The sequence below is a fragment of the Vicia villosa genome, unplaced genomic scaffold (assembly GCF_029867415.1).
Source record: "Vicia villosa cultivar HV-30 ecotype Madison, WI unplaced genomic scaffold, Vvil1.0 ctg.000114F_1_1, whole genome shotgun sequence".
Classification (NCBI taxonomy): domain Eukaryota; kingdom Viridiplantae; phylum Streptophyta; class Magnoliopsida; order Fabales; family Fabaceae; genus Vicia; species Vicia villosa.
The window spans coordinates 1,352,366-1,375,501 of record NW_026705022.1 but is presented as its reverse complement, the minus strand read 5'-3'; the positions used below and the strand labels follow the sequence as shown (position 1 = coordinate 1,375,501).

Genomic DNA, 23,136 nt, shown 5'->3' with positions numbered 1-23,136 from the left:
TTGCCGAAATTCAGTTTTCGAAACACCAAGACAACAATCCTCTTTGCAAACTTACAACTGAACCACATCCGAGAAGCAAAGCTTCTCCCCCACTTCGCTGAAACTAATTCCTGCAACAACCAGAAAGCAACAAGTATCGACAGTGTTTCACACACTTGTCGCGTACAGAGGAATAAACAACATTAGACAACTTGGCCGGACGGACCGACCTGCTCTGATACCACTAATGTAACACCCCAAATCTACCCGATAAATTATACGGAAAATCAGAGTATAAATTCCAAACAAGTTCATTTGAGGTATCACATATTCGTCATCTCAAAAACAATTATGGCTTATTTGCCTTCATATAGATACATAGCACGTAACTTAAAACGATAATCAAATCATTACAAAAAAAATCACTTTGTTTAAATTCAATAATTAACTCGCAGCGGAATCAACAAACTTCATAACTATTCAAATCAAGTCGTAGCATCATTGCACGATAACTTTAAGTTACAATTTAAACCAAAACCATATAAAAATTCAGCAAAAGAATTAATAAATAAAACAATCGTTTTATTCCCCCGAGTGCTACGTATCAGAGCAAGACACCAACTCGACTAACAGCAACTAAAGACTTCATAAAATCACTTCAAAACTTCCACCGCTATCTTAAGTACCTGTCCGTTTCCCATGGTAGGGAAACATCATTCAGAAAGGTGAGATATCTACCAATATAAACAAACGCATGATAAACAATATATTAGAATTAAATCATACAAAATTATCACGTTACGAATTTCAGACAACAGTTATAATAACAATTAACTTGAACAATTATAATAACAAAAATCAACAACAACAACGTATTAATAGTTATAACAACTATTTCTCATCTTCCAGACAATACCTGCCACAACACGTCATTAGTATAACAACTTATAATTACAACTTCACATTATCACAATTCAACAACTCAAGTCACATCACGTCACAATTAAATCACACTCATGCCACATATAATGAGACTCTAACAAATGCACATGCATGTGGTACCCAGGGCTTCAGCCCCCATCGCCAATTGCCAGTTAACAGAGGCATCAAGGCATAAGCCTTCGTCACTAATTTGCCAATCCAGGCCGTCGCCAAAATGCATATGTATATGAATGCAACAAACACATACAACAACGACATCATCGTCACAAAAGGCATAAGCCTATATCGTCGCTATACCAATAAATAGAGGTATACATCGTCACTGAAACATCCTGCAACTTCGCATAAAACAACAACAATATACACATCACTCAGAAATCACAAAGAAATAACAACACAACGTACTCATCATAATTCACAAAACAAGCCGATCACAATCACCTACTAGCATATACGAACTACCTCTATAATTTTCAATTAATTCCGGATCACTAAATACACCATAATCCCACATACAATCATCATATTCCTATCTCCAAGTATTCCAATAATTATTTTGCACTACAAATTTAACTACACTATCGATTCAACAACAACAAGATTCGACACAATAGCATAAAAATTATTGTTTTGCAACATAAATCACACACAAATAAACCGGAATAATTTCCTACGAAATTAACCCCCGCATATCATTCATCATGAGTCCGGTTATAGAGTTAGAACCCCACCCCTTACCTTGTATTCGGAGTCCATTCTACAATTCTACCGATCGAAGCCATCTAGCCTTAGCTCCCAAACATTGCCTCTTTTAATCCGAATAAAAAGCTGAAAATTTTCCTTAATTTGCAGCTACAGTGCGATGATGATATCTCACAACTCAGACCTTATTTTGAAGATCCCAACGGTCAAAAGTTAGATATAGGTGTTGCGAACCTACCCAGAAAATTTGGTGATGATCCAACGGTTAACGAATCGGGGAACTTCGATTTAGTGAGACTGCTGCAAGAAAAACGGGAATGAATTTCTCTCCTATTTTCTCTCTTCTCTACAACTTCCCATAACAAATTCCCCAAGACTTTTTCTCTTCTAATTAGCCTAATCCTTATCTTAACCTAATTTCATTAAACCTATTGGGCCTAACATTCACACCCCACGTTTTACTACCACCATCACTTAATTAAGTCCATATAGTAAGTCTAGTATTTCTTCAATACTATTTCTACAACTTAATCAATTAATTAATCGACTAATTAATCATAAAAACCCATGTCAACAATTCTCAACACTCCACAAATTCAATAATTAAATTCGAAATAATTAACTAAATACCGGGTGTTACAACTCTCCCCCACTTAGAATATTTTCGTCCTCGAAAATTTATTCGATACAACCATCATCAACTTCACCTCCACGTCCAACCATCCAACATAACAACCCATTAACACATCTCAAATTGACTACACATATGTCGACCATTCCAGTACGTGTTCAACATAACCGTTACTAACTTGCAAACTATTCCAACGCCATTTGAAAATGCGAACATCGACGCCATGCCGCGACACTCTTTACGGTATCTCCAAAACTTCTCAAATGGGACACTTAATTCTTAAAATTTCATTCTAAACAAACCCTTTAATTACTCCATCAATTCACTCAACTCTGACACTAACGTTCAGCGCGACACCAACGCACAAGTCTGGTCCCAAGGACAAGCGTAACCGCAAACTTCATCTCTCTCCAACATCATATTGTTACAAATAATTCTATTAAAGATGCTGGAACCATTTTTTAAAATAAATTTCATCTCGTTAGCTTTTCAACGCTTCAAACGGGACTCGAATCGGATACCCAGAACTCCAGTTATGAATTTTTGAAGTTTCATAACAAATTCAGCAATTTCCTGTGTTTTGCTTACGAAAATTTCACTCCAAAACCTGTTTTTCTTCAACTTAAACATACTCCAAACAACTCTTAACATATCTCCTCACTCCAAAACTTTTTATAACTCGAGAGACACATTCTTTTGCCGAAATTCAGTTTTCGAAACACCAAGACAACAATCCTCTTTGCAAACTTACAACTGAACCACATCCGAGAAGCAAAGCTTCTCCCCCACTTCGCTGAAACTAATTCCTGCAACAACCAGAAAGCAACAAGTATCGACAGTGTTTCACACACTTGTCGCGTACAGAGGAATAAACAACATTAGACAACTTGGCCGGACGGACCGACCTGCTCTGATACCACTAATGTAACACCCCAAATCTACCCGATAAATTATACGGAAAATCAGAGTATAAATTCCAAACAAGTTCATTTGAGGTATCACATATTCGTCATCTCAAAAACAATTATGGCTTATTTGCCTTCATATAGATACATAGCACGTAACTTAAAACGATAATCAAATCATTACAATAAAAATCACTTTGTTTAAATTCAATAATTAACTCGCAGCGGAATCAACAAACTTCATAACTATTCAAATCAAGTCGTAGCATCATTGCACGGTAACTTTAAGTTACAATTTAAACCAAAACCATATAAAAATTCAGCAAAAGAATTAATAAATAAAACAATCGTTTTATTCCCCCGAGTGCTACGTATCAGAGCAAGACACCAACTCGACTAACAGCAACTAAAGACTTCATAAAATCACTTCAAAACTTCCACCGCTATCTTGAGTACCTGTCCGTTTCCCATGGTAGGGAAACATCATTCAGAAAGGTGAGATATCTACCAATATAAACAAACGCATGATAAACAATATATTAGAATTAAATCATACAAAATTATCACGTTACGAATTTCAGACAACAGTTATAATAACAATTAACTTGAACAATTATAATAACAAAAATCAACAACAACAACGTATTAATAGTTATAACAACTATTTCTCATCTTCCAGACAATACCTGCCACAACACGTCATTAGTATAACAACTTATAATTACAACTTCACATTATCACAATTCAACAACTCAAGTCACATCACGTCACAATTAAATCACACTCATGCCACATATAATGAGACTCTAACAAATGCACATGCATGTGGTACCCAGGGCTTCAGCCCCCATCGCCAATTGCCAGTTAACAGAGGCATCAAGGCATAAGCCTTCGTCACTAATTTGCCAATCCAGGCCGTCGCCAAAATGCATATGTATATGAATGCAACAAACACATACAACAACGACATCATCGTCACAAAAGGCATAAGCCTATATCGTCGCTATACCAATAAATAGAGGTATACATCGTCACTGAAACATCCTGCAACTTCGCATAAAACAACAACAATATACACATCACTCAGAAATCACAAAGAAATAACAACACAACGTACTCATCATAATTCACAAAACAAGCCGATCACAATCACCTACTAGCATATACGAACTACCTCTATAATTTTCAATTAATTCCGGATCACTAAATACACCATAATCCCACATACAATCATCATATTCCTATCTCCAAGTATTCCAATAATTATTTTGCACTACAAATTTAACTACACTATCGATTCAACAACAACAAGATTCGACACAATAGCATAAAAATTATTGTTTTGCAACATAAATCACACACAAATAAACCGGAATAATTTCCTACGAAATTAACCCCCGCATATCATTCATCATGAGTCCGGTTATAGAGTTAGAACCCCACCCCTTACCTTGTATTCGGAGTCCATTCTACAATTCTACCGATCGAAGCCATCTAGCCTTAGCTCCCAAACATTGCCTCTTTTAATCCGAATAAAAAGCTGAAAATTTTCCTTAATTTGCAGCTACAGTGCGATGATGATATCTCACAACTCAGACCTTATTTTGAAGATCCCAACGGTCAAAAGTTAGATATAGGTGTTGCGAACCTACCCAGAAAATTTGGTGATGATCCAACGGTTAACGAATCGGGGAACTTCGATTTAGTGAGACTGCTGCAAGAAAAACGGGAATGAATTTCTCTCCTATTTTCTCTCTTCTCTACAACTTCCCATAACAAATTCCCCAAGACTTTTTCTCTTCTAATTAGCCTAATCCTTATCTTAACCTAATTTCATTAAACCTATTGGGCCTAACATTCACACCCCACGTTTTACTACCACCATCACTTAATTAAGTCCATATAGTAAGTCTAGTATTTCTTCAATACTATTTCTACAACTTAATCAATTAATTAATCGACTAATTAATCATAAAAACCCATGTCAACAATTCTCAACACTCCACAAATTCAATAATTAAATTCGAAATAATTAACTAAATACCGGGTGTTACAACTCTCCCCCACTTAGAATATTTTCGTCCTCGAAAATTTATTCGATACAACCATCATCAACTTCACCTCCACGTCCAACCATCCAACATAACAACCCATTAACACATCTCAAATTGACTACACATATGTCGACCATTCCAGTACGTGTTCAACATAACCGTTACTAACTTGCAAACTATTCCAACGCCATTTGAAAATGCGAACATCGACGCCATGCCACGACACTCTTTACGGTATCTCCAAAACTTCTCAAATGGGACACTTAATTCTTAAAATTTCATTCTAAACAAACCCTTTAATTACTCCATCAATTCACTCAACTCTGACACTAACGTTCAGCGCGACACCAACGCACAAGTCTGGTCCCAAGGACAAGCGTAACCGCAAACTTCATCTCTCTCCAACATCATATTGTTACAAATAATTCTATTAAAGATGCTGGAACCATTTTTTAAAATAAATTTCATCTCGTTAGCTTTTCAACGCTTCAAACGGGACTCGAATCGGATACCCAGAACTCCAGTTATGAATTTTTGAAGTTTCATAACAAATTCAGCAATTTCCTGTGTTTTGCTTACGAAAATTTCACTCCAAAACCTGTTTTTCTTCAACTTAAACATACTCCAAACAACTCTTAACATATCTCCTCACTCCAAAACTTTTTATAACTCGAGAGACACATTCTTTTGCCGAAATTCAGTTTTCGAAACACCAAGACAACAATCCTCTTTGCAAACTTACAACTGAACCACATCCGAGAAGCAAAGCTTCTCCCCCACTTCGCTGAAACTAATTCCTGCAACAACCAGAAAGCAACAAGTATCGACAGTGTTTCACACACTTGTCGCGTACAGAGGAATAAACAACATTAGACAACTTGGCCGGACGGACCGACCTGCTCTGATACCACTAATGTAACACCCCAAATCTACCCGATAAATTATACGGAAAATCAGAGTATAAATTCCAAACAAGTTCATTTGAGGTATCACATATTCGTCATCTCAAAAACAATTATGGCTTATTTGCCTTCATATAGATACATAGCACGTAACTTAAAACGATAATCAAATCATTACAATAAAAATCACTTTGTTTAAATTCAATAATTAACTCGCAGCGGAATCAACAAACTTCATAACTATTCAAATCAAGTCGTAGCATCATTGCACGGTAACTTTAAGTTACAATTTAAACCAAAACCATATAAAAATTCAGCAAAAGAATTAATAAATAAAACAATCGTTTTATTCCCCCGAGTGCTACGTATCAGAGCAAGACACCAACTCGACTAACAGCAACTAAAGACTTCATAAAATCACTTCAAAACTTCCACCGCTATCTTGAGTACCTGTCCGTTTCCCATGGTAGGGAAACATCATTCAGAAAGGTGAGATATCTACCAATATAAACAAACGCATGATAAACAATATATTAGAATTAAATCATACAAAATTATCACGTTACGAATTTCAGACAACAGTTATAATAACAATTAACTTGAACAATTATAATAACAAAAATCAACAACAACAACGTATTAATAGTTATAACAACTATTTCTCATCTTCCAGACAATACCTGCCACAACACGTCATTAGTATAACAACTTATAATTACAACTTCACATTATCACAATTCAACAACTCAAGTCACATCACGTCACAATTAAATCACACTCATGCCACATATAATGAGACTCTAACAAATGCACATGCATGTGGTACCCAGGGCTTCAGCCCCCATCGCCAATTGCCAGTTAACAGAGGCATCAAGGCATAAGCCTTCGTCACTAATTTGCCAATCCAGGCCGTCGCCAAAATGCATATGTATATGAATGCAACAAACACATACAACAACGACATCATCGTCACAAAAGGCATAAGCCTATATCGTCGCTATACCAATAAATAGAGGTATACATCGTCACTGAAACATCCTGCAACTTCGCATAAAACAACAACAATATACACATCACTCAGAAATCACAAAGAAATAACAACACAACGTACTCATCATAATTCACAAAACAAGCCGATCACAATCACCTACTAGCATATACGAACTACCTCTATAATTTTCAATTAATTCCGGATCACTAAATACACCATAATCCCACATACAATCATCATATTCCTATCTCCAAGTATTCCAATAATTATTTTGCACTACAAATTTAACTACACTATCGATTCAACAACAACAAGATTCGACACAATAGCATAAAAATTATTGTTTTGCAACATAAATCACACACAAATAAACCGGAATAATTTCCTACGAAATTAACCCCCGCATATCATTCATCATGAGTCCGGTTATAGAGTTAGAACCCCACCCCTTACCTTGTATTCGGAGTCCATTCTACAATTCTACCGATCGAAGCCATCTAGCCTTAGCTCCCAAACATTGCCTCTTTTAATCCGAATAAAAAGCTGAAAATTTTCCTTAATTTGCAGCTACAGTGCGATGATGATATCTCACAACTCAGACCTTATTTTGAAGATCCCAACGGTCAAAAGTTAGATATAGGTGTTGCGAACCTACCCAGAAAATTTGGTGATGATCCAACGGTTAACGAATCGGGGAACTTCGATTTAGTGAGACTGCTGCAAGAAAAACGGGAATGAATTTCTCTCCTATTTTCTCTCTTCTCTACAACTTCCCATAACAAATTCCCCAAGACTTTTTCTCTTCTAATTAGCCTAATCCTTATCTTAACCTAATTTCATTAAACCTATTGGGCCTAACATTCACACCCCACGTTTTACTACCACCATCACTTAATTAAGTCCATATAGTAAGTCTAGTATTTCTTCAATACTATTTCTACAACTTAATCAATTAATTAATCGACTAATTAATCATAAAAACCCATGTCAACAATTCTCAACACTCCACAAATTCAATAATTAAATTCGAAATAATTAACTAAATACCGGGTGTTACAAAAGGCACTTTAACAAAAATATAGTTAATTTCCAAAATCTCTTCAATGATCCCAAAGTACACTCTAGATGCTAGTACATGATTGTTATCTTTGGAACTAGAAAAGTACATGGGTTCAGCCTAAACTATAACACCACTATTTTGTATGGTGCTACGATGATCCTTTGATTTTGTATAGAACAAATATTTACTAATGTCATATGCACTCCAGTGAATTACATTAAACTTAGGCATACATGATAACCATTTGCAATCATCTGATGCACTACTCTCTTTAGAAATACTTTCATTAAATCAATCTAATGAAGTTTGGTTATGATTTGTCAACAACCAATTTTCATTCATCAGGCGGAATTTTTCCTTTATAATACTTTTGTGAGCGGACAAGTAAGGATCAACTTCACTAAGGTTATTCAATATATACAAATGTACTTGAAGAACTACTTAACGACTAAATTTATTAACATTTAAACCTTGAATACCTCTACCATCATTAAATCCATCATGACGAGACTCAAGAACTCCTATAAAGTTTCCATCTAAAAAATTGTTTGTACAAAACTCAATGGCTTCTTCTATGATGTACCTTTCTAAGATCGAATCTTCTGGATGGTGATGATTCTTTGTATACCCTTTAAAATCTTCATGTAACGCTCTACTGGATACATTTACCGTAAATAAACTGGACCACAAATTCTAATCTCCCTTACTTGATGAACAACTAAGTGAACCATAATGTCAAAGAATGATGGAGGAAAAAACATCTCTAATTGGCACAAGATAATTGCAGCTTCGTGTTCCAATTCATCTAAATTTCTAGGATCTATACTTTACTACATATAGCATTAAAGAATAAACACAATCTAGTTATAGTTACCCTTACATTTCTTGGTAAGATTCCACAGATAGCGACTGGTAGAAGTTGCTGAATCAAAACATGACAATCATGATATTTTAAGCCAACTAATTTGTGATTGTTCTCTGTCATAAGTTTCTTCACATTTGATGAGTACCATTGGGGAACTTTGATACCCTACATACAATCGCAATTTTTTTTTCTTCTTTAGACAGAGTGTGACATGATAGGAAAAATAGGATATATTTCATACTTCTTTTTTTAGTATCTTTTGTCTTGCCTTTAATGTTGAGAAGTGTTTCAATCAAACTATCACATACATTTTTCTCCACATGTATCACATTAATACAATGTCTTACATCAAAACTAGATTAGTGTGGAAGATCAAAGAATACCGACCTTTTTTTCCAAGAATTTTTTTCCATGGGTTTTTTTTTTGTTTCTTTCCAAAAACAACATTAATGTGTTGTTGTTGAAATTCTGGACTCAGACACGTGATGTCTAACAGGATGTCACGACATTACTATCTGAACGTTTTTTAAACAAAAGAACAAAGAGTAAACAGAAAAACAACACAGGAAAGTTGTTAACCCAGTTCGGTGCAAACACACCTACATCTGGGGGCTACCAAGCCAGGGAGGAAGTCCACTATAAGTAATATCAATTAAAGGTAATGCAAATCAAGATTACGCCTTTCACTTAATATCTACCCAATGCAACTTCAATCTAAACAACTTAGACCAGAGATCCTACTCACTCCCCCTCAATCACAGCAGTGATGAAAACTAACCAACGAATAACAAACGAAGACACTCTTCAAGGACACAACTTGATCTTGCTTAAAAGCTTTGATCAAGTACAATAGTACTCTTGCTTAAAAGCTTTGAGTACTTCTTACAACTCAAAACAAAACGCCTAGACCAAGACAATCATCATGATGATTGTTTGGCTTACAAGAAAGCTACAACGAAAGACTTAAAAACAAAGAACTCTAAAAGTTTCTCAAACAAAAACCCTAACATCAACAGCAACACCTGCGTGGAATAAATAGCCTTCATACAATACAGCAGCTGGGCCTTGGATCCACAAAATAGTTTTAACCCTAATAAAACTAATCTCCATAAATCAAGGAACTAATAATAATAATCATCCAAGACGTCCTTGAAACAGATCAGAATCCATCATTACCAAATAAAGCGCATAGGATCTTATCAGATCACATAACCATAAATAGTAGTAGAAAAGAACGAACAGCTGCGAATGTCATGACATCGGCCTTGACATCAGGTAAAGGCCTGCATAAGGAAAGACTTCACAACAGCAGAATGCATGTCATGACACCAGTTTTGACAAGATAGAACCACAACTAGTTTTACCAAAAATTACAGCCAATCAACAACATCTACAAACTCCCCCTTTGGCAAATTTTTGGCTAAAACACTAATAGATGTAAACAGATATCAGAGCATACACAGCAGCCAACAACAGAAAAATAAATTTTGTAACAGAAAAATAAATTCTGAAATAAATTCTGACAGCAACTTGATTAATCACCAGAAAACCAGAAAACATCTACTTAATCAACTGTTATAGAAACCACTTGTCATTGTCAGGGAGAACCAGAGAAAACCCAAAATAAAGAAAACCACAAAACAACCATGTCCAAAAAAAAACCAAAAGATCACCAAAATAACAGAACAACCATTACCACAAAACAACCACTACCACTACACTACCACTACCAATTACTCCCCCTTTTTAGCCACAAAAGGAGCCAAAACATATTCAGCTCAGCAGAGCTAATCATCAGACCCATCACTGTCTTCATCACTAGAGCCACCAGGATTGTCATCACTTGAGCTACTAGTCCATTCAGCAGCATCACTACTCCCACTCTCAGCACCCTCAGCCTCTTCCTCAGCTTCTTCCTCAACCTCTTTGTCTTCATCCATATTGTCACCACCCTTTTCATCAGCAAGATCATCATCTGTAGACTGCTCAAAACTGTGGATGAGATTTTCAAGTTTCAGCTTCCTGTTGTCCAACTCTTGACAAGTCTCTTTTAGCTCAGCAATAAGAAGAGCTTTGTTCACAGATTTGTTGGGTTGTGATGTCCCAGCAGATGTCTTGTCATCAGACCTCTGCAGCAGCTTGTAGTGAAAAGACAAAGCACTCTCCCTCTTACATACAGAATCTTTACTTTTCAGAATTCCAGGGTGTTGCTTGAGGATTATTCCACATATCAGAGATGGGAAAGCAATGGGAAGCTTGGTAGCAGAGGTACCAACATGCCTCATAGTTTGATCAAATATGTAGGTCCCATAGTCAAATTTTGTCTTGGTTCCCACAACATATATGAATCTTCCTAGGCCAACAGCAATGGTGGAAGTGTGATTGGTAGGCACCCAGTTAGCAGCACCAATTTTGTGCAGCAATGCATACCTGACATTAAGAGAACTAGCAGACAGTTTGCTCTTTATGGGCCACTTCTTAACCTTACCACCAGTGATTACCTTGCAAACCTCATTATCAGTCACTTCAAGCTCAGGTTGAGCCTCAGCATCTCTACCTAGATATAGGTTGATAACAGCAGGGGAAAAATCTATACACTTTCTTCTAACATACACCTTATGAAAATCATCAGTTGTTCCATCACCACAATCTTGAGACAAATTCACAATAAATTCCTTCACCAGCATTTCATAACACTTTGAAAAATGAGTAACAGTTTTAATCAAACTGTCGCGGGGAAAAATCGTTGTCTTTTTTCTGGATGAGACACCTGATGCCTTCTTTGGGCTCGAGTGCTCAAAAAAAATGATTTTTCTTTTGTACCGACCAAACTTTTTATTATTTCCAAAGGAGGAAAAGGAAAAAAGCTGCAATAACCTAAAAGTGGGGGGAGAGATCTTTGGGTAAGAGGGTTGGTTATACGAAGGGAAGGTATTAGCACCCAACGTATCTATAGTACTCTATAGGTTTCTTTGTTTTGCTTATTCCATTCTTGTTGTGGTGGAGGTTCTTGTGAAAAAGAGGTGGGACCTAAGGTGTTTGTTTGATTATGCTCGCAAAGATCATCGCGATCCTCTGCATACATATCCCTTAGAGGGAATCAGAGCATCTGTAGCTCGGGGTCTACGGGTGCTAAGGTTTGAATGGTTTTTTTTTTGTTTTGTTTTGTTTTGCTCGCCAAGGATCGACCTTGTGCCTACGTATTCTCAAAGGGATGTTGAGAAAGTCAGAGCAATCGTAGTTCCCACTTATGCTAGTGGAAGCAAAGGAAAATAGACAAATGTCGTCTAAATGCTAGATGTATCTAATCTATATCATCACATACATCTGTTTGATTTTGTTTAAAAATCTTTTCATTATAAGCCCGGGGCCATGCCACTTAGGGTGCTTAGAATGATAAAGATGTTTTTGTTTAACCAGCCTTGTGGCAAAAACTTTCAATGAAGTCAGCCTTGTGACAAAAAGTTTTAATTAATCAGCCAGCCTCGTGGCAAAAGTTTCAATGAAGTCAGCCTTGTGACAAAAACTTTGATTAATCATCCAGTACGGTGGTAAAACAGTTTGATTGATTAGCCAGCCTTGTGGCAAAAAGAAATTTGATTGATTAGCCAGCCTTGTGGCAAAAAAGTTTGATTGATTGATTGTTTGTGATGATATATAAGAGATACTCCTAGCATAGAGATGAAAAATGTCTAATCTCCTAGGGTATTTGATTTGGATATTAGGGATGCTTATAAGAAGCCTGTGGGTCCTTGTACGAAGCCCAAGAGGAGGCTATCCGAGGGTCCTTGCATTGTAAGCCCAAGAGGAGGCTATGGGAGGGACAATCCAGGGTCCTTGCATTGTAAGCCCAAGAGGAGGCTATGGGAGGGTCACTCGTTTGTACAAAGCCCAAGGGGAGGCATGGTATAGCTGGTCTGAGCTCTTAGAGCGATTTCACCGGGAAACCATACTCTATGTCCTAACCTAAACTAGTGGAGGTTCTTTGCACAAAGCCCAATAGGAGGCTATGGGGAACCTAGTGTTGTACTAAGTTGAATAAGCATATAACACAATCACAAGTATGAACAAGTACGAACAAATATGAACAAGTACATGAACAAATATGAACAGTTATACATATATGACAAAGTGTGTGTATATAATGGAGTTTATGAAGGAAATATACCTGTAAGCATGATCCATTTGTATACACGGGGCTTGGGACTCACACTCGGGGAAAGGTCCACTTGAGTTTATTCAAAGCTATGTAAACAGGTATTTACGAAAGGGCTTGGGACTTATACCTACATGGAGGCCCGTGGTATATTTTTTGGAAGATTTAAAGAAAACCTTCATTTTTGGTTTGTTATTCAAGGTTAAAAATCAGATTGATCGAGATATGTACAAAAAGGCGTACGATGAAATACCTAATTTCATGTACTGGAATGGGTATGTACAAAGGGCTTGGGACTTATACCTACGTGGAGGCCCGTGTTTTATTTACAAAACATGGTTGATTGTTTTATTTACAGACACGTTGTTTGAAAAAACGGTTTGAAGATTTGTTTTGAAAGAGTTTTCTGTACAAAGAAAAACTGTATAAAGAAAAGGAAAGGGACTTATACTCTCTAATATTCGAGAGGCCCATGTTTTATTTTCATAAAACATGGTGGATGGTTTAAAAAAGAGTTGAAAGATTTGTTTGTTAAAAAAACTGTTTGGAAGTTTATTTGGAAAAAGTTTTCTGTTAAAACAAAAACTGTACAAAGAAAGACGAAAGGGACTTATACTCTCTAATATTCGAGAGGCCCCACATCGTTTTGAAAATCAATTGATCAATTAAAAAGATTTAATCAATAGTTTCCTTTGAAAATCAAAAAGAAATGGTTTACCGTTTTTGAAACGAATCGTGATCGCTCGTTTTTAAAACGATTTGAATTTTGGAAGAAATAAATTTAATCAAGATAAACAAGAAGATTGTCTTCAATTAACACTTAGATGATTAGGGTTTGCTTCAAAAAATATTTACAAGTGATTAAATTTGAAAATTAAATGAAAAACAAATATTTAAAAATATTAAAAAACACTTAAAATATGTTATTTTAAACCTAATTAAAAACATATTAAATAAATCTTTTTTTGTGATTTTTTTTAATATTGTCAAAATAGGTATATTAAATAAGAAGTGTGTAAAAAATGAAGAGAAAATAAATTAATTTGATTGGTTAAATTAAATGTTAAAGTTGTGAAGAAAATGAAAGAAAATAGGTGCTAAAAAATTGGTTTTGTCTCCACAAGGGTTTGAACCCACGCACCCACGCTTGCAGACCAAAACATGGACCAACTGAGCCACGCTTGTGGCTTGTTAAACATACGCGTTCGTTTAATTATATTTTGAAATTGATATTTGAAATTTCTGAACCAAAAAACGCGCCAAGAACACAATCCCAACTGAAATTTGAAAATCTCTAAAACTGTGTTGTTTTGATCAAGTGAATAGCCTATCTTGCTCGATTTTTCACCAGGAACATGATGGTACCATTTAATTCCATTTATTTTCACTCTAAGATCATTAATTTTCTGATGAACACGAAGAACCCTAATTCCCTAATTCAATCTGAAATCGTGTATGTGCAAGTTATGATGCAATTGATTGAGGGTTAATGATCCTCATAGGTGCAGAAACAAGATGGTATGCTCATATTTCATTTATGATGCGTGCAAGTATGAGTTTGTAGTTCAAGTGACTTACCTTCAAAAACGGCCAAACTGGAGATTTGATTCTTCAATATAAGTGTTACAGATGCTTTGTATCAATCTGGATAGCTTCAATGATGATTATGGAAGGTGTCTGGATGTCTGGAACAAGCTAAATTCATCTGAGCATGGCCATGGCACCCGAACTGCAGTTGCTTCAAGTATGAATCGAATTTGAAGATGGAGGTGTTACAGGTCGTCTGTGAGTGTTTGGATCATTCATATGAAGTATATGGAAGGTGTTAGAAGTGATAGTTTGGACAGAAATGGTCTGGAATGAAAATCGGCATGATAAGGCTTAGGTTATGCAATTATGGAAGTGAGGTAGTGATTCTGAGATTTGAGGTGTTTTTGGGTGCATGAGTGATTCAAACACATCCCATATGATGTTTATGGTTTGCTAGAATCATCACTTTGGCCATAGCTTCAAGGATTTGGAGGTTGGGATTTCTACCTCATTTTGAAACATGAAACTTGTAATTCAAGAAAGAAAGAGAAAACCTATGCTTTGTGAGGTTTTGGTGTGATTTTGAATGAGGTAATGACCTCTATTTATAGGGCAAGGATTCTGAATGCAAAGCTCTTGCAAGTTGATCAAGAAGTGATGATTTGGCTTAAGAGATAAAATGGAATCTTTTACATTAAATGCAAATGGTTAAAAGTGACTTAACCATGGTTATTTTGCCAAGCTTCTTATCTCTTCCATTCTGATCTTCAAATCAGAAAATATCTTCAATCATTGCATCTATGCATCATTATTTGGATCATTTGGCAATTTGGCTCATGACTTTGGCAAAATGACTTGAAATTTCAAGTGAAAAGTTCACTAATGGCAAAATTCAAAACCATAGCTACACTCCATATTTTTTCATGCTCTTGGACATTTTGGAAAGCTCATATTACATACTTCAAAACCCTAGTTGAAAGTTTCTTCAAGATCCTTAAGGAAGTGGGTGAAAAAGATCCATGAACTTTGGGAAAAATGAAGTTTTAAGTGAAGTTTTCAAAAAGTACCAACTTTGAAGCACCATATCTCTTAAATGGTTGATCTTATGGAAAAAATTTATATGTGTCAAAGTTGTTTATTGGATCAAAATCTACAACTTTCATGTTGGAAGTTTTTTTCAGTTTGTAGGTGAAATTTTGAGAAATTCCCTTTCAAAGTTTGGAAAAAACCATGAAAAACACTTAGAAAAATTTTCTAAGTATGAAAGTCAAACTTTGACTTTTTGATTCTTGATTGATTTTCTTGATTTTTCTTGATCAAATGACTTCATATATCACATATTGATGATTCAAAACTTCAAAAGTCATGGTTGACCAAAATTCCCCAAAAGTCAATGGTGATCTTGTACAGTTGACTTTTTCAGACGAATCGCGTTTCTGGAGATTTCAAATGAAACAGGCTATCCTCATCAAATGAATGGTATGAATGGACCACATTGAAGCATTAGAGGATATTGAGCCATGGTTTGAGTTGTGGCACCATGTCCTGATTAAAAAGTCAGTTGTTCAGTGAATTAGGTCAAAAAACCCTAATTGTCGACCTAATGAAATTGATGACTGTAGGTCTTGAATTGAGATGCAATTTCCATGGGATATTGTCATAGGGATTATTTGAGGATGATTGAAACCTTTGATTGACTTCCTGGGGATTTTTAGGGTTTCCCAAATGTGATCCCTGATTTCAGTCCCTGATAGTTCAAAATCCTGATCTGAGGATTTGTCTGATCAATCTTTGTGTAGGAGATGTTATGAGCCAATGGATTAGATCAAAATGATGCACTTGAGGTCTTGATATCATGTCCCAAGTCATTAGGTCAAATTCTGAGCAAAAGTCAGGAGTGTGCTATCTTCAGTCAAAACCCTAATTCAGTCGATTCAGAGCCTTTGAGCTTGTTGAGATGGATCTCTGAGGACCAAATGTTGATTGTTGATGAAGATAGTTCTTTTGAGATGAAGGGAGAACAAAACCCTAATTGATTGTTACTTGTACTGATGAGTGATTTCCTGATTAAATCCTGCTGAGTCACAAGTAACAAACACAAGCTATGCAGTTTGTTAGAGATGCAAATGATGCATATGCAGATGATATGAGGTGGTATCTTAGGTCAAAAATTGGGGTATGACACAAACCTGCAGCCTTGATGAGCTTATGACCTCTTGACATTCCAGAGCATCATTTGCTAATTCTCTTTCCAGAGCCAGCCTTCTTTGATAGACAAACTTCCACTGGATAGCATTTGAAGCATAGTGCAAGTAAATGTTATCCAAAGGAACATCACGAACCTTTGTGGAGGACTTTGTGACAGCAATCTTCTTCTTGGATGGGATGTCAGGGACATCACTTAAGACATCATCTTCTGGGACAGAAACACTTCTTTCCTTCCTCTTCTTCACAGTAGCCTTGCTCCCTGTGGTTGAAGGTTCAGCAAGGACCTTCTTGACCTTCTTTATAGTGACCTTCTTTTGAGGAGTAACCTGAGGTTTGGAGAAATCTTGATCACAAGCCTGTTTGCCCTTACGAGTCTTGACTCTATGAGAGATGCTAAAGATGAGTTCATCATCAGCAATGTCAATAGAATCATCCAGATCATCCAGATTCACAACATCATGCACAGTAGGACCTTCATTAGGGGTTTCTTTAGAAGCAGCAACAGGAACCTCTTCAGCTTTCTCAGGCTCAAGAACTTCAGCATCTTTAGTACCAGATGTTTCAACATTAATAGCTTCAGATGTCTCAACTTCTTTGGCACCTGGGTTCTTCTCATCAGTGTTATCAACCGATGTCTCAACATCACCCTGATCTTTGCTAGCATCATCTTGACCATCTTGATCATCTTTGCTGTTCTCAGAGGCAGACATCTGGGCTAGAGGAACAGATATCCCATCAACCTTGTGCCCTTCATTCAAGATTCTTGTGACAATACCTGCGATCGCATTGTGAACATAAGCAGAACCCTCTCTATCTTGAACAGAAAAGGTTTCAGGAACAGATCCCCCAGTTGATTTTCTTGCATGCATCTTTCTTGGTGGATTACGAACAGTATCGGCAGCAGGAACAGAGTTCAATGGCACAACATCCAGCACAACATCTTGATCACTCACAACATTTGGTGCCCTAGAACCTGATGCTGTTTCAGAGGTAGGAGAAGATTTCTTTGAGGGAGAACTCTGAGACATGGTGAGAGAAAGTGGAAAGCTGGGTAAGGGATTGTGAATGCAGCAACAGAGAGAGATAGCGTGAGTGTGGAGGAGAGGTTTTGGAGGAATGGAAACCGTTTGGGTAACTTGTAAAAGGGGGGGAAAATACACTTTAATGTGTAATGATATCAAAGATTTGGAGAGAGAAATATTGCTGGCCCCACACCCAATTAATTGCTATAATCCTTCACAAAGACAAATGCCTAGTTTGCTTCTTAGATTTTCAAATTGATTTGCATCCAAGGCTTTTGTGAAAATGTCAGCCAATTGAAGGTTTGTAGCAACATGTTCCAAGGCAATTATTTTATCTTCAACAAGATCTCTAATGTAATGATGTCTAATATCAATGTGCTTGGTCCTGCTATGCTGAATGGGATTCTTTGAAATGTTAATGGCACTTAAGTTGTCACAATATAATGTCATGACATCTTGTGTGACATTGTATTCTGTTAACATTTGTTTCATCCAAACAAGCTGAGAGCAACTACTTCCTGCTGCAATGTATTCTGCCTCTGCAGTGGACAAGGACACACAATTTTGTTTCTTGCTGAACCATGAAATAAGATTATTACCCAAGAAGAAACATCCTCCTGAAGTACTTTTTCTGTCATCAGCACTTCCAGCCCAATCTGCATCACAATATCCAGTGAGAATAGGTTCACACCCATGAGAGTAGAGCATTCCATATTCACAAGTACCATTCACATATTTCAGGATCCTCTTGACTTGGTTGATATGGCTGATCTTAGGATCTGCTTGATACCTAGCACACACCCCAACAGCAAAAGCAATATCAGGTCTACTGGCTGTGAGATACAGCAGACTTCCTATCATGCTTCTATATAAACTTTGATCAACACTGGTTCCCTTTTCATCTTTGGACAACTTTAAGTGAGTAGGAGCTGGTGTTCTTTTGTGAGAAGCATTTTCCATTCCAAACTTTTTAACAATGTTTTTAGCATACTTACTCTGAGAGAGAAAGATTGAGTCTTCCATCTGTTTAACTTGCAGCCCAAGAAAATAAGTTAATTCTCCAACTAGACTCATTTCAAATTCTGATTGCATCTGATCAACAAAATGTCTAGTCATCTTGTCTGACATCCCCCCAAACACAATATCATCCACATAGATTTGAGCAATCAGGATCTTTCCTCCTTCATCTTTAACAAAGAGAGTTTTATCTATTCCTCCTTTCCTGTACCCATTACCAGTAAGAAACTCAGTTAGTCTCTCATACCAAGCTCTAGGGGCTTGTTTTAGGCCATAAAGAGCTTTTCTTAGTTTGTACACATAGTCAGGATGATTTGGATCAGCAAAACCTTTAGGTTGCTCCACATAAACTTCCTCACTCGGGTATCCATTCAAGAAAGCACTCTTCACATCCATCTGATATAGTTTGAATTTTAGAATACAAGCAACTCCTAGCAGTAATCTAATTGACTCAAGTCTAGCAACTGGAGCAAAGGTTTCATCAAAGTCAATTCCTTCAACTTGAGTGTATCCTTGAGCAACTAGCCTTGCTTTGTTTCTGACAACAGTTCCCAGTTCATCTGACTTGTTCTTGTAAACCCATTTTGTTCCAATGACATTAGTACCTTTAGGTCTTGGTACCAGCTCCCATACTTCATTCCTTTCAAACTGGCCTAGTTCTTCCTGCATGGCATTAATCCAGAACTCATCTGTTAAGGCTTCCTTGACATTTTTAGGTTCAATTTTTGACACAAAACAAGAGTTTGAAACTACTTCCCTTGACCTTGTAGTAATTCCACTGTTGAGATCACCTATAATAAGTTCACTAGGATGATTTTTTTGAACTCTTATTGATGGACTCTTGTTAGGAAGTTCAGTCTCAGATTCTGTGATAGTAGGACTGCAATCATCTTCTTTGGTAGATCCTTCAGCTGTAATATCCCAGAATGTTCCGACATCTTCTGTGACATCTGCTTGATTGTGGTCATCATTAACCACAACATTTATGGACTCCATTATTATTCTGGTTCTTGAGTTGAACACTCGATAGGCTCTACTGTTCGTAGAGTAGCCCAGAAAGATTCCTTCATCACTCTTGGGATCCATCTTCCTTCTGTGATCTCTATCAGCAAGAATGTAACACTTACTACCAAACACATGGAAGTATTTGACAGTGGGTTTTCTTCCCTTCCAGATCTCATATAGGGTGGTAGAGGTTCCTTTTCTTAAGGTAACTCTATTATGGACATAACAAGCAGTATTCATGGCTTCAGCCCATAAGTAGATAGGAAGATTCTTAGCATGGATCATGGCTCTGGCTGATTCTTGAATAGTTCTATTTTTTCTTTCAACAACCCCATTTTGCTGTGGAGTAATAGGGGAAGAAAATTCATGATGTATTCCTTCAGAGGAGCAGAAATCAGCAAACTTTTGATTCTCAAATTCCTTTCCATGATCACTCCTAATTCTCACAACACCATTTTCTTTTTCTCTTTGAACTCTTTGACATAGGTCCTTGAAAACATCAAACACATATGATTTTTCTCTGATGAAATTTACCCAAGTGTATCTGGAGTAGTCATCTACCACCACATAAGCATATTTCTTTCCTCCAAGACTTTCTATTTGCATTGGTCCCATCAAGTCCATATGTAGCAGTTCAAGAACTTTGGAAGTAGTCAGATGTGTAACCTTTGGATGTGACATCCTGGTTTGTTTTCCTACCTGACATTCACCACATATTCTTCCTTCATCAATTTGTAGCTTAGGAATTCCTCTCACAGCTTCGAGAGAAATAATCCTTTTCATACCTCTTAGATGAAGGTGACCAAGTTTTTGGTGCCACAGCTTTGCTTCTTCTTCCTTAGAGCATACAGTAGAATAGCTGGATTCATGAGACACCCACAAGTAGCAGTTATCTTTGGATCTGACACCCCTCATTACTACTTCCTTTTCTTCATTAGTAACCACACACTCAGCTTTAGTGAAGTTGACTTGGTATCCTTGGTCACAGAGTTGACTGATGCTTATAAGATTAGCAGTCAGGCCTTTGACCAACAAAACACCTTCTAAATTTGGCACTCCTGAACAGTCTAATTTTCCAACTCCTTTGATTTCTCCTTTAGCTCCATCACCAAAGGTTACATAACTAGTAGAATGACTCTTGATATCAACAAGCAGATTCTTGAGTCCAGTCATGTGTCTGGAACATCCACTGTCAAAATACCAGTCTTCTTTGGCTGAAACTCTAAGAGATGTATGGGCTATTAAAGCCATATTTTTAGGTTTCCATTGTTGCTTCTGGATGGGCATGATCTGCTTAGGTTTGTAGTAAGGAGCTTGATCTGGGTATCCATATAATCTGAAGCAAAAAGGCTTAATGTGTCCAAATCTCCCACAGTAATGACATCTCCATCTTTGAAACTTTCTCTTCATTTCACTTTTCTCGTGATGTTGAGTCACATGTTTTGACATCGGTTTCAACATCTCAGCTTCAGGTTTAGTTCTGCTACTATCTTGGGAATGTTTCTTTGCACCAACAAATCCTATACCAGACATATCTCCTGAACTTTTTCCAACCTGCAAAATCTCCTCCAACATATCCGTGCCACTGTTCAACATTTTTACAGATTTTGACATCTGATCAAGTTTGGATTGTAACATGATAATTTCACTATTCAGTTCAGATATAGTTTCACTAAGCCCTTTGTTATCAGCCTCCAACTGAGCTATGTATTTCTTCTGCTTTTCACCTTGTTGACACACTTCAGCACTTCTGATACACAGCTTTCTGTAGGAGGTTGCCAGCTCTTCAAAGGATAGCTCATCTTCACTAGAATCTTCATCAGAATTGCAAACTCCAGTAAGGGCTGTGACATGTTTGGCTGATTCTTCTTCAAAATCACTCTCAGAATCTTCATCAGACCAGGAGACTGACAATCCTTTCTTTTGTTTCTTGAGATAAGTAGGGCATTCAGCTCTAATATGTCCATATCCTTCACATCCATGACATTGAATCCCTTTGCTGTGATTGTACTTTTCTTCTGGTTTAGCTCTTCTGCCAGAGTCATAAGATCTATTGATGTCAGATGAGATGTTCTTGGCATTAGGTCTTGGCTTCTGATCCATTCTTCTCATAATTTTGTTGAATTGTTTGCCAAGCATAGCTATAGATTCAGATAGATTCTCTTCTCTACTTTCCTCTACTTCTTCTTGAGAGTTGGACACAAAAGCTATGCTTTTGTTCTTCTTTTCAGAATTTTCACTGATTCTCATCTCAAAGGTTTGAAGAGATCCAATTAACTCTTCTACCTTCATTTTGCTGATGTCCTGTGCCTCTTCTATAGCTGTAACTTTCATATCAAATCTCTTAGGTAGGGATCTAAGAATTTTTCTCACCAGCTTTTCATCAGACATTTTCTCTCCCAAAGCTCCTGAGGTATTAGCAATATCCAGTATATTCATATGAAAATCCTTAATACTTTCATCATCCCTCATCCTTAGATTTTCAAACTTTGTAGTTAGCAGTTGAAGTCTTGACATCTTCACTTTGGAGGTGCCCTCATGAGTAGTCTTGAGGGTATCCCAGACATATTTGGCTAGTTCACACTGGTGCACCAGTCTGAAAATATTCCTGTCAATTCCATTGAATAAAGCATTTAAGGCTTTAGAGTTGCCAAGCGCCAATGCCTCTTCATCTTTGTCCCATTCTTCCTCTGGTTTAAGAGTTTTCTTGCCATCTTTATCAGTAATAACAGGATGTTCCCATCCTTTGTTCACAACTCTCCATGCTTTACTATCCACGGATTTCAGAAAAGCCACCATGCGAGGTTTCCAATAATCATAATTAGAACCATCCAGAATGGGTGGTCTAATCACAAATCCACCACCTTCTTTGTCCATAGTACCAGAAAATACTGTCCCTAGATCTCACCCAGTAAAAACAGGCAGGGTGCCTGCTCTGATGCCAATTGAAATTCTGGACTCAGACACGTGATGTCTAACAGGATGTCACGACATTACTATCTGAACGTTTTTTAAACAAAAGAACAAAGAGTAAACAGAAAAACAACACATGAAAGTTGTTAACCCAGTTCGGTGCAAACACACCTACATCTGGGGGCTACCAAGCCAGGGAGGAAGTCCACTATAAGTAATATCAATTAAAGGTAATACAAATCAAGATTACGCCT

At 36.9% G+C, this 23,136-nt stretch overlaps 1 protein-coding gene across 1 annotated transcript; it reads right to left on the bottom strand.

Annotated features, from left to right (window-relative positions):
* Positions 1-10,818: 10,818 nt before the first annotated feature.
* Positions 10,819-17,794, bottom strand: LOC131624391 (uncharacterized). Its single transcript, XM_058895341.1, has 2 exons — positions 17,114-17,794; positions 10,819-11,706 (listed from the first exon to the last, which is right to left on the bottom strand). The coding sequence occupies exons 1-2, from the start codon at positions 17,792-17,794 to the stop codon at positions 10,819-10,821; spliced, it is 1,569 nt and encodes a 522-aa protein (XP_058751324.1).
* Between the last annotated feature and the right edge of the window lie 5,342 nt (positions 17,795-23,136).